Raw genomic sequence first — 13704 nt, forward strand, 5'->3', positions numbered from 1 at the left:
GGAGATGTCTTTTGATAGCGACGTCTATGTGTTGGATGATTTTATTTAAAATTGAAAAGATGGAGGGAAGGGGATGCATGGGAAATGAAGGGATGCACCATTTTCTGGCTTCCACCGCCACACAGTAAGGCTTCATGAATGGGCATAATCCCCATTGAAATGGTTACATCCCATGCATATGAATCTTTTGGTTCACTATAAATTTATAAGTGGCATCAACCCTCCATGTACAGAAAACACATCCAACGAATTTCTCTCTCTCTCTGGCTTTTGTTTTTCTTTTTCTTTTGTTACTAACAGAGAAGATTGTTTGGGTTTTATATTAACAAGTCATTTGGCATTATCAGTTATATCTAGAGTGTTCACGATTTTGGTCAAGGCGTGCATACTTTGAACCAAGATAGTTGTTAAGACTTCATCGTATCCTGAAGGCAAAATTCCGTACCCGTTGTGTACTCGTGGTTTTACCAGAAGGGGACGAATTTCTGTCTAAAAGAATCGATATAATTGAGCTTTGAAGTTTAGTGTACAACATCATTATCATTTTCTGTTTTCCATTTCAAACTAGTAACAACAATAATTTTCCAACAATTTTTAGACAGAAAATTTTCAATTGGTTTGAAATGGAAGCATCAACGACAATGACTCAATCTTTACGAGTTATGAATCAAGACTACACACGTCTTGAAAGTTTCAATGGAGAAAATTTTACAAGGTGGCAAGAAAAACTACGGTTCTTTCTGACTTCAATCAAATTATTTTATATAATAGAAGGGGTTCTTGACAAAATTCCTGATGAGACTCCTGAAGACTCTTCTGAATTACGGAAAAAACGAAGGAAGCGAAAGGAAGACGATTTTCTTTGTCGTGGTCATATTCTGAATGCCCTGTCTACTTCTATTTACAATGCTCATCGTTCAATTGATTCCGCCAAAGCATTATGGGAAGCACTGGACAACAAATACCGTATTGAAGAGGCAAGTAATCAAAAATTTTTAATTGGTAATTTTATGGATTTTAAGATGGTTAACAATAAGTCTGTTATGCTTCAAGTTAATGAATTTTTACTTATTGTTAGCAATCTTAAAAACGCTGGAATTTCTCTTATTGATGCTTTTCTGGTGGGGGTTATCATTTCTAGACTACCCCCATCTTGGAGCGACTATAAGAAAAAACTCAAGCATGACGAAGAAAATTATTCATTAGATTCTTTACAACGTCACCTTCGTATTGAAGAAGATTCTCGTATTCGAGAATTAAAAGAGACCCAAACTGATTATCAACCTAAGGCTAATGTGGTTGAAGAAGGAAAATCTGAGAAAGATTCTCTAAAGCCTAGGAAGGATAAAAAGTTTAAGAAACAAACTCCAAAGGACAAGAAGAAGGTAATTTGTTACTATTGTAACAAACCCGGCCATTATGCTCGTGATTGTCGCTCAAGAAAGAAAAATCTTAAAGGGCAAGCAAACATGGTCGAAGAAAAATTTATAGCCACAGTTTCTGAAGCCAATACAGTAGATGCTGACAGTGGTTGGTGGTACGACACAGGAGCTACTATCCATGTCTGCAATGACCGTAATCTTTTCAAGACTTACGAAGTTGGCGGTGACGGAAACGATATTAAAGGAGACCCCGCTATATTAGAAGGATATAGCGATGCCAGTTAGAATAATATTGAGACAAAGTCAAAATCTACCACTGGATGGATTTTCACTTTAGGTGGTGCTGCTGTGTCTTGGGGATCCAAGAAGCAGACCATAATTTCTGATTCAACTATGTTGTCAGAATTAATTGCATTAGCAGATGCAAGCAAGGAAGCGGAATGGCTTAGAAATCTGCTAGAAGAAATTCCCATATGGAAGAAGCCATCTCTGTCAGTCATGATAAATTGTGACAACCAGGCAACACTTTATAACGTTGCAAATAAGACCTACAATGGCAAGTCGAGACACGTGAGTCTCAGACATCAATTTGTGAGACAATTACTCAAGAGAGGAGTAATTACAGTCGACTATGTAGAAACAAAGAAAAACTTAGCGGACCCATTGACTAAAGGACTTCCTAAAGTAATGGTCTCGGTTAAGAATAAAGAAATGGGACTCAGGTCTGTGAATGAAGGTTGATCGCCTTTAACGGAAACTCAACTTATGTCTTGAAATAGATAGGCAAAGTTCAATGGGTACCAACAAGTTAAAGCTTTCGCGATTATGGAATACTAGCAATTTATATTCTCTCATTTCTGAGCTAGTATTGGTTTTCTGCAAGACAAATGATGGATGATAAATCCTTAATAAGTCCTAATTTTTTAAGTGGTGCCTCGCGGAAACACCTCAAGTGGACTTACCTAAGTGAGTGTGGAGATCAGGCCGTCTCCTAAGAAAATAAGACCGTTTCCGAAGAAGACTCATGAAAGGGATATTGCACATGGCCATTAATGTGCGGAGTATGAACACTCTGATTCACCGAAACAAGTATGTGCGACGGCTCCGGTTTCATCACTAAAGGATCCTTGGTTCAAGATACGTTCACCATAGCATTCTGATAAAGCTTTGAGTTGTTTGCACTAAGTGAAGGTTCAAATCCATAAGATACCTATCATGTATGTACAAGTTTCTACGATAATGCCAAAGTTATTTGTGTTGTTTTATTTTGTCTATATGTTTGATTTCCTTTGAGTTATTTTATAACTTTCAATTTTGTTTTAAAATGGTGGGGGAATGTTGGATGATTTTATTTAAAATTGAAAAGATGGAGGGAAGGGGATGCATGGGAAATGAAGGGATGCACCATTTCCTGGCTTCCACCGCCACACAGTAAGGCTTCATGAATGGGCATAATCCCCATTGAAATGGTTACATCCCATGCATATGAATCTTTTGGTTCACTATAAATTTATAAGTGGCATCAACCCTCCATATACAGAAAACACATCCAACGAATTTCTCTCTCTCTCTGGCTTTTGTTTTTCTTTTTCTTTTGTTACTAACAGAGAAGATTGTTTGGGTTTTATATTAACAAGTCATTTGGCATTATCAGTTATATCTAGAGTGTTCACGATTTTGGTCAAGGCGTGCATACTTTGAACCAATATAGTTGTTAAGACTTCATCGTATCCTGAAGGCAAAATTCCATACCCGTTGTGTACTCGTGGTTTTACCAGAAGGGGACGAATTTCTGTCTAAAAGAATCGATATAATCGAGCTTTGAAGTTTAGTGTACAACAGCATTATCATTTTCTGTTTTCCATTTCAAACTAGTAACAACAATAATTTTCCAACACTATGAGCATCTCGAATGCAAAACTTAAAGAAAAATCATTATTACTCATATGTGTTAAGTACTTCAGTTTCAATTGAGATTCTCAATCTTATGTGACGAAATAGAGATCTTCAACTCTTTTGTTTCTCCTGTGTAAAACCCTAAGTTTGTTTTATTTAGTTACGTGGTACGACTATTTTTGCAAAGAAATAATTAATTATTTGAAAATATATGAAAATTTGATTCTATTGGTTCAAATTAAAATGCTGATCAGTTGTACAATTAGATATATCTCAAGAAGATGCTATAAAAATAGAGTGTCCTCTTAAGACAACTCCATTTAAGAATCATATGTGGAATTTAGGTTTTCTAAGAATGAGTCTTGCATTGGAAACTTTCTAAGAGCATCTCCAATGCAAGACTCGATCTTAAAAACCTAAGTGTCATTAGGACTTCAAAGTTTTAAAAAAAAAAAAAATCTTTAATGTAAAACTCGATTGAGATCTTAAGATGATGTAGAAGCATTTAATTTTAAGATATCTCAATTAAAAACTATATTTTTGACATTTAAGTATCTTAATTATCATATTCATCAAATTTAATTTTAGGATCAATCGAAAGTTTTTCTCTCTCAACTAGTTTTTCTTATTAAATGTACGAGTGAAACGTATAATTATTATAAAAAATTTCGAGTGTTGCGTTGGAGAATGACTTGAATTAGAGACACTCAATTTAAACACATAAAAAAGAGAACCTCAATTGAGACATGACATATAAGTCAATTAAAGTTTTTTTGTTTTAGATTTGCATTGGAGATGCTCTTAGAAACAGAAACTCAATTAAGACTTAACACAGAGGACAATTTAAGTTTTATGTGTTTAAATAAACTTCATACTTTAAAAGAAGTGAAACTCCACCAACTTCAAGAATGACAAAATAACTCATAAGAGGTTGGAAAATGCCATGTATCAAGCAAATAATATTGCATAGTTTTATATTTTTTGGAAATAGACTGTCATAACAGCCTGATTCGAACCCTAAGGCCATGTATATGTTCTTAGAGCATCTCCAATGCAAAACTCAATCTAAGCAACTCGGAGTGCCACATGGGATTTTCTGAGTTTTTCTAGAAAAATCATCTCCAATGCAAAACTCAACTAAGATCTCAAAGATGATGTGTCGAGTGTGGAATATAGATATCTCAAGAGGAAATAGAGTGTCCTCTTGAGATGTCTCTGATTGTCCAACTTATCAATATTTGAATTTCAACCAATAGATATCAAGTCTTCATATATTTCTAAAATAATTAATTATTTTTTTATAAAAATAACCATGTCATATAAGTAAAAAAAACAAGTTTAGAGTTTTGCATCGGAGACATACAAGAATTGAAGATTTATATTTTCGCCATATATGAGTGAGAATCTCAATTGAAACTCGACAAACAGAACGAATAGAGATTTTTTTTGAGTTTTGCATTAGAGATGCTCTTAAAAGTCATCTTACAATACATATTAGAAATAAGTTTGGAAATGTATTTCCAAAAGCTATTGAAAGGTCAACTAATCTTGTTCTACTTTATTGCTACTTAAAACTCAATAAATCATGGATTTATACTCTTACATGATCGAATCTAAGACTTCAGTGTCGCGGAATAGGTGTCAATCACTATACTAAGGCATAATGAATATATTGTTTTACAGTCGTAACTAGGGGTGGGAACCGGGCGAGTTCGGGCGGGATAGCAAGCCACCCGATCGAGATATCGGGCGGGTATATATGAGCATGTGGGAGTCCGCGGCCCGATTATGCCCGAGTGCCCATTCGGGCTCTGACGGGTTCGGACGGGTCGGGCTTCGGGTTCCGTTTATATTAAACTAAATTAAAAATAATATACACAAAAAAACATAATTAAAAATATCAAAAATTAAACTAAATTTTATCTATTATATTTGGTGGTTATGGAGTGGTGTTGTTACTGTTACAGGTGTAGTGGTGGTGGTATATGGTGGATCGGTTGTTCGGGAGTGGTGGTCGTCGGCGGTGAGTGACTGTCAGTGTGAGTGAGGCGTATTTAGTTTAGGTTTAGGGAGAGTCGTCTTTTGAGAGGGTATATATAGGTTAGATATTTTGATCCAACGGTTGATGATTCTCAACCGTTGGATCATAAAGTGATTAAAGAAATGTGTCTCGGGTATTGGGCGCGGGTATTGGTTGCGGCGATTGGTCGCGGGTAACGGGTTTAAGTCGCAGACGGGTAAGAGTTTCGAGCGGTCGTGCTTGAATTTTGGTCGGGCGGATCGGGCTTGAATTTCGGGCGGTCTGTATGGGCCGGACCTCGGGTAAGACCCCCTACCCGATGTCCGCCCACGCCCGCCCGAAATTTCGGGCCGGGTAAACCCGCGCCGGATCTCCTTCGGACTCCGAGTCGCTTCGGATCGGACGGTTAGGGCTGCGTTTTGGATTCTCGGACCGTTTTCCCGGCCTTAATCGTAACTAAGGCATAAATACATAACCCTCACTGATTTAACGTTTTCCTGAAATATTGAAAAGTTTCACAAAAACAGTATAACTTTGAAAGAGTAGATTAGATCTTACGGTCAAGATTCATCTTTCCGTTTTCGGCTAAAGAAACACTTTTTCAAGTAAGGGTTTAATCAAAGGGTTCATTTAAGGGTCTGTTTGGACCAACAAATAAATTAGAAGGGGAAAATGATAGTTGCTAAAAAAACAGGTCATTTCAACTTTTTGCCGACATTTTTTTTGGTCAATTTTTTAGGGCAGCGTTGAATACGAGGGCTGGACAACTTAAACACTTTTTTTTGGGCTTCCAATAAGATAGAACTATTTCTCTCTTGGGCTCAACCAAACAGGGCCCAACATAGTTTTCTTTCAGCAACTTAATAATTTGGATTACTTTTCATTTTCCTCCCCTAAAATGTGATCAACTTTATGCATGGTCCCTAAGTTATCATATATGTCGAGATAATCCATTTTTGTGTATTTACACCAATTGACTATAAAGTCAAATTTCAACTATGAAGTAAAAAAAATTGTGAGCCTCCTTTCTCTCTAGATAAAAATTCAAACAAAAAAAAATTGAATAGACCTCCATTGATGGAGGTATTTTCTCCACCAATGGATATTCGTTCTTAATGATCATACCCACTATTCATGAAAAAATCGATAAAGATTCAAAATACATATTTGGAGTTGCTTACGTGTCCCAACAACGTATGAAGTTCATAATGTAATATGAACTAAAATATGAAATCTAACTTTCGTCGTATTGTGTTAATTCATATATTAAATAAACACTCATATTGTTATACACACTTTCATTTTGTAACATTAATTTTGATATTGTAAAAATAAATATTGTAATACAATAATGTGAACTACAAATAAACATATGATATATATTAATATTGTATTATGCAGTGTGAACTTGCAAAATTTGTTGAAATATTTTTTGTTTATATACTATGTTTTCCTATACACTTTCATAATCACAGAGCATATGGATATGCCTGAAATGATCACGTACACCCGTAACGGTTGAAAAGACATTGTGAACAAAAAAAAAATGTTACGCGTATTTTTGTTCACTGGATTTTAATGGAGATTGAGGACTTCTTAGGAATTTCACTTTTTCTTTTTTACCTTTGGTCTATCGATCTTTTTGCACGCATGAGGAGATCTATTTGTGCGCGCCTGGCCGGTGGACCTATTGCCCATCCTTCCTAAATGAGTGTAGGTTGAGATTGAGAGTTATGGGAATATAGATTGAATAAAATAAGAGAATGTGTTGAGAGTACTTGGTATAAACTTATGATTAATGTGATTAAAATTTTAGTATACATATCTCATTCTACCTAAATATTTAGTGTTTCATCAAGTCAAATTTTTTAAAGAAATAGAATTAGGGTTTTTAGAAAGGAACAACAACCAAACTTCAATTGAATGGACTGGATAGAATTATAGAATAGAGAGTGATAGAGAGAGGAGAGAGGGGGGAAGGTACAAATTAGTGGTTGAGAGATAAACCCACACGTTAAAGCTTACACTAAAAAAAATTTCTTTTCTCTCCACAGAAAACAAGAAAAGGAGAGTAGAAAAAGGAATCAAGTCTTAAGCTAATTTCCTTTTTCTTTTCTCTTCTCTCTTTCACTCTTTTTCTTGCTCACTTTCTTCAATCCTTACCCCCACGTCCAAAAAAGTAAAAATAACTTCATCTCTCTCTCTCTCTCTCTTTCTCTCTCTCTCTCTCTCCTTCTCCCTCTAGTTTCTCCCCTCCCCTTACTAGTAGGTGTCATTATCTCACATATACTTCACATAAACAAGCAAATACACAACTATTTCACTTCACAATTTGCTTGTCATATCCTCTCTCCCTTTCTTCTTTTTTTCTTTCTTCTCACCCTACAAACCCACTCATTTCTCCAACTACTTCTCTCAACCTCAATTTCATTTCCTCAATCTGAATCAAACCTAGATTTCATACTGAATATCCATCAAGGAAAAAAGAAGTAGAAGATTAATTAATCACAAGAACTACACAAGAAGAAGAAGAAGTAAGAAATAATTAACATATATATATATATATATATAGACAGAGAGAGAGAGAGAAAGAAAGTTAGAGCTAGGGATTATATTGTTTTGAGTGAGTTTTTAAGTGATGGAACTTTTTCCAGCACAACCTGATCTCTCACTTCAAATTAGTCCTCCAAACAGTAAACCCACATCTAGTTGGAGAAGAACAACAGATGAAGAAATGGATCTAGGGTTTTGGAGAAGAGCTTTGGATTCATCAAATAACACTGTTGCTTCAACTACTTCAAAATCTGATTCCACTTGTTTTGAGCTCTCTTTATCAAATCCAACTAGGGTTTCCGAATCTAACACCAATAATCTTCATCAACTTCATAATCTTCAACATGGGTATCAATCAAATCTTATCCAATCTCATCACCAACACCAAAATCATCATCAACCACAACAAACCCATCATCATCATCATCATCAAGTACTACATCAAGCATATCAACAACAACCACTTCATCATCATCATCATCACCAGCAAGAGTTAGGTTATTTAAAACCAATTAGAGGAATTCCAGTTTACCATAATCCTTCTTCTTCTTTTCCATTTCTTCATCAACATCTACCATTTGATTCTTCTTCTTCTTCTCCTTCTTCTACTACTACCACTTCAAGTTCATTCCAATCACAAAATCTGATGAGATCAAGATTTCTCACAAGATTTCCGGCTAAACGGAGTATGAGAGCTCCTCGAATGCGGTGGACTACAACCCTCCATAATCGATTCGTACACGCAGTCGAACTCTTAGGTGGCCATGAAAGTAAGTTTCAACAATATCTCATAATTAATTAATTAGGTCATTTAATTTCAATTTCAATCTTCATCAAGTTCTCATCTTCTAAATGAATGATTTTGTTTTTATGGGTTTTTAGGGGCAACACCAAAATCAGTTCTTGAGTTAATGGATGTTAAAGATCTAACTTTAGCACATGTTAAATCCCATTTACAGGTATAAATAAACAAAACCCTTGTTCTTTAGTAATCTTAATTTTGTTTTTCATAACCTAATTTGTAATAATAACTACTTACTCAAACATCTTTCGCTCTCTCTCTCTCTCTAGCTAGCTTCTCTCTCTTAACTAAAGTACACATACAGCTTAGGATACTACTGGATAATTGTCATTAAAACAGACATTGTAAGAATCAAGGTTTCTCATCTGCATAGGGTCTCACAAAATAACTTCTCTCTCTCTCTTTCTTTCTTTCTCTATACAAAAGTTTGGTTTATTTATTTGAGATTTGTGCAAGTTAATAAGAAGCTTTTTACTTGGAAGAAGAAACCATTCTAATAAAAGAAGAAAAAGAAAAGTTAGTCAAGATGATAAGACATTGTAAAAAGAGCCCTAGAATTTAAGAAACTAGTATATATAAAATAAGTTTATTACTATATTTCTTCCAAATCTTTTTGCAGGAAAATAGCAAAAGCTATAATTAATCAATGATTTCTTCTTCATCTATTTGGGTTTCCAAAAACTTATATGTTTCATACCATGCATTCATATATACATTCATCATGATATACCTATACATCAAGGCATTCATATATGTACAAGTACAAAAGCTAGGGTATATGGTCAATATGTACTTTGAGTTGTTTTTCTTGGTTATTGTCCCATTAGCAATTAATATTAGACTAGATTTTATAAATTTTAATTTATGGGTTATTTACTTATTTTTATAAATTAAAATTTAATTGAAATCAATGTATTATATTTTTTTTATAGATGTATCGGACAGTGAAAACAACAGACAGACCCTCTGGTTCTTCGGGTAATTTCCTAAATTTTTATAGCTTATGCTTTTTGATAGTGTGATTCGATATTAAATTAAAAAGTACTTTATTTGTTACGGAATTATTAATGTGGGGAATGTTTTCTTACTTCATTGTTTAAAAATATTTTTGTAGGTCATTCAGATGGATTTGAAAATGGATCGGCAGGAGAAATAACAAATGATATCGCCCTTGAGATTCAAAACCCTCATGTCTCTGAATTATCATCCCTACCACATGAAACTCGACCAAACATGAACCAAGATCAAGATTTTTGCAGCCTTTGGAGTAATTCTTCGAGGTGAAACCCAATTCTTTAGTTTCAATGTTTCTGCACAAGGATTTTTAATGGGTCTTTATAAGTTTATGAAATGTTGTTTGAAGTGATCAATGTGGGTAGTGAAGATTATCTTAAGTATATTTGGGCATATACTCTTGCATAAATTTGTACCAAATACAACTGAGCTTGTATACATTTTGTTCTTGTTCTGATTTTGTGTTGATTCTTGGGTACTTTTCGTCTGGTTCTCAACATTTTAGGCCATACGCAAAAAAAAAGGGTCCTGAAAGCGAATTTAGGGGGAGAGGTAGAATTAAGTTTTCCGAGATCTTGTTAAGCGTCGGAAAACATATGTAGCTATTCAATTTTCCCCATAAGTATACCGTGTTGTAATACAAACGGGTTTCCTCTTGTGTAGAACTAGAAAAATAAAATCTAACTCGGTTTGGTTTAGTTTGGTTTAGTTTGGTTTAGTTTGGTTTGGTTCCATATAAAGTTGCACCAGAAGCTCTTATCTATATGTTTATATTTGTACATTTCCTTTCATCATAGCTTGCTTTTAAGTAGTCTTGAACCTCCACTGTGAAAAATAGAGAAATATTATGTAATTAGGTTTTCATTATCTAATGTTTTTCACCCATGGAAAACCTATTGGTTGGCTATTAGGCTAATTGATTGTTGCTAACATAAGGCTATGCATTTTGTACATGATGCATGATGTGTATTTTCTTTATTTATTATGTGTCAATTTATAGCATTGAAGTATGTATTTGATGAGTATATGTGTATGCATGATGCAAGTAATCATAAAAGAAGGCCAACCTAAAGCCCAGCTTTGTTCTCTGTCTGAAATCAAGTTAACATAAATAGTAAGTTTCTATTATAGACCAATAAACCTATCAGATAGTTGAAAAGCAAGTAAGAAAAATCACCATGAATATCTTCTACTATACAAGTTCTTCCAAGACAAGAAATTATATCATATTGAAACATATCAACCTGAATGATGGTAGTCTCTCTTTCCTCTGGATTTTGTAGGGTCAAGTTGGGCCCACATAATGAGAGAGAGAGAGAGTGTGTGTAGTAGCAAAGCAATTAGCCTATTGATGAAGTTCCTTGTAGTTTATTGTAATGGGTAATGGATTACCACATGGATAGATTTGATTAATCAACTTTATTTCCAATCAACCAAAAATTTATATAATTAAGCTTGTAATTAAACAAGTTAAATAGTTAAAGCTTGCTTTTCTTTCTTTTTGGAGTTTGCTTTTTATTTTTCTTGCATGGCTTCCACTTATTGAAATTATTCTCTTTATGTTCTTTTTTGCAGTAGAGAAGCTTGGTTGCATGGGAGGAGAAGAGATTGTGGAGGAAATGCACCCCCTTTTGAGGTACCCACTTGAAAAACCCATCTCCCCAAACAGATTAAAAGTCTTTGAACTTCAAATATTGTTCCCCCCAAATGAGTTTTTGCCCATTAGAATGAAAAAAAGTGTGAAATAAGAAAACCTACCTAGTCCATTTCCCCTCTTTTTCTATGAAGCAAAAGGAGGGGAAAAAAACAAGATAAAGAGACAAAAGACAAGAACCTTTCAGAAGGGTGATTTAGCCACTTGAGATATTAGGGTAGGGGCAAACTTTTAAAATTTTGAAGTCTTCACCTCCAAAAGAGATAATTTTTATGTAGAAAACTACTTTAGAATATAAAAATTCACCTCCAAAAGAGATGAATTTTATGTCAATCATAAAGCATTTCAAAGACCAAGACTTGTAGTTTCTATCTTTCATAAAGTTAATCTCATTTGAACTTGCATTTATTCAAAATAGGTATAAAATGTGATTTAGGCTTTTTATGACCCATCAAGATAGATAGGTATATATAATCAAAAGGATGGAGCATGATTAGTTGACCCTCATGTGATACATTCTATAGTGAAACCATGTCTTTGATCAAGATAGTTCAATGAGCACCACGGGCGAGTACGAGAGGGGCGAATGGGCACCACGACCCATATCTCCCGACTAAAAGACAACTCGACCCTCTCCTATACGCACAAGAGATAAAAGAATTTTATACCCTAATCACATATTATACTCTCGAATATATATAGATTATTTCTGAAACAGTATGATTCGAATCTTAGATTTCTTCAATATAGAGATACATATCTAACCACACAACCAGAGTGAGCTTCATTATATGCATTGGTATTTAATTTTGTAATTTCTTTTTGTTGTTGTTGATACAGAATGACATTGACCCAAAGTGCACAAGTAATGAAAGAGTATCAAATTTTAACTCAACAAGCCCCAAGAGACCAAACTTGGAGTTTACCTTGGGCAGGCCACATTGATGATTATGATGATGATGCTGAAGATCTTCTATCTAGCTAGCTAGTAATTATGACTTACTACTCATTTTGAAATCATTATAATCTGTGAAGAGTTGCTGCAGCTAGTGATGAGAATCAGGTACCCACTTCAAAATCAGAGAAAAAAATAAATAAAGAGAGAGACAAGAAGACAAAAAAGATAGAAAGCAGAAAAAGAAAGAAAGAAAGAAAAGGAAAAGGGTGAAAAAAAAGTGTCTTTTCTATCAAGCTGTAAGACCTCATCAACTATAATATTCCCTACGTAAATATGAAAATCTAATTTATCTTTATATGGTGAGGAGAGAGAGAGAGAGAGAGAGGGGGTTTTCTTTTATTATGTTAAATTATGATGATGAGAGGGACTCAAAGGAGATATTTTAGGTGAATGTAATGAGAAAATTCCCCATTTTAATGGGTGGCCCTTTTTAATATATTCTAAACAATTTGATTTTATCAATTTGACCCTTGGACTCTTTTTGTGTTTTTTTTTCTTCATTCACATCTTTCTTTCTTGGACATGATCTAATTTACATTTAAATATTTATTTGTACCTTTCAAAAATAATAAAAAAAAGCAGGAAATTGGGTCAAAGATCTCAATTTTAATCTTTTTTAAGTTAAAAAGACAAGTCATTTTTTTGTTAAAAATACAAAAATTTTATTCTTTTGTTAAAAATTCAATTATTTGTATTTTGTTTGGTTAAAAATCAAACATTTTTTGGAAAGATGTCGCAAAGCTATCGCAAGGTGTTGCAAAGTTGTTGCAATGTGCCAATGTGCTGCAAAGCTGTTACAAGGTGTTGCAAAGTATTGCAAATTTAAAAAGTACCCGGGGAGATGAAGACTAAAAAAATTGACGAATCTTTTTTCACCAAAATAAAAAATTTATAGGGAGTTTTGACTAAATTCCCCTAATTAAAATGAGCACACTAAGTACAAAACAACCAAGTATAATTTCACTGATAATGATCGATATATGAATTAACTTCATTTGTTCCTTAAATTGAGTGACTTAAAGCAATGAGTTTTCCCAGAATAGGCCTGAGGGTAAATGATAAGACATACACTATGAAAGTTGTAGATATGTGGGCATCGAATTTAAAAACAATTGTTATTGAGTGGTGAGGATGAAGATGTTAGAAGTTTTGTTATAGGACTACCCTTCGCCTATAATGATTATTCTCACCAAGAAAATCTTTCAAAAGATAGGTCTTCTGAGTTTACTAACTCAACACGAATTAGTAATTGAGTATATCTCTTTCAATAATTGATAATTGAATTTACCTCCATGAAGAGTATTTTAGACAAAATACAAAGGTCATGTTTGGCGTAAAGGATTTGGAATGATAAATTAAACAATCTACAAACAAAATAAGTCTTTACGAGTCATATTCTTGACTAAATCTAACACTAAAGGATAA

The 13704-nt window shown here is 34.0% G+C and overlaps 1 protein-coding gene across 1 annotated transcript; it reads left to right on the forward strand.

Annotated features, from left to right (window-relative positions):
- Positions 1-7344: 7344 nt before the first annotated feature.
- LOC147536652 (putative transcription factor KAN2) lies at positions 7345-12741 on the forward strand. Its single transcript, XM_086643347.1, has 6 exons — positions 7345-8621; positions 8734-8810; positions 9586-9631; positions 9768-9933; positions 11243-11303; positions 12162-12741. The coding sequence occupies exons 1-6, from the start codon at positions 7937-7939 to the stop codon at positions 12264-12266; spliced, it is 1140 nt and encodes a 379-aa protein (XP_086499473.1). The 5' UTR covers positions 7345-7936; the 3' UTR covers positions 12267-12741.
- Positions 12742-13704: the final 963 nt, after the last annotated feature.

The sequence above is a fragment of the Eschscholzia californica genome, unplaced genomic scaffold, assembly GCF_041429995.1.
Source record: "Eschscholzia californica isolate CP2 unplaced genomic scaffold, dmEscCali1.0.p SCAF_5, whole genome shotgun sequence".
Classification (NCBI taxonomy): Eukaryota; Viridiplantae; Streptophyta; class Magnoliopsida; order Ranunculales; family Papaveraceae; genus Eschscholzia; species Eschscholzia californica.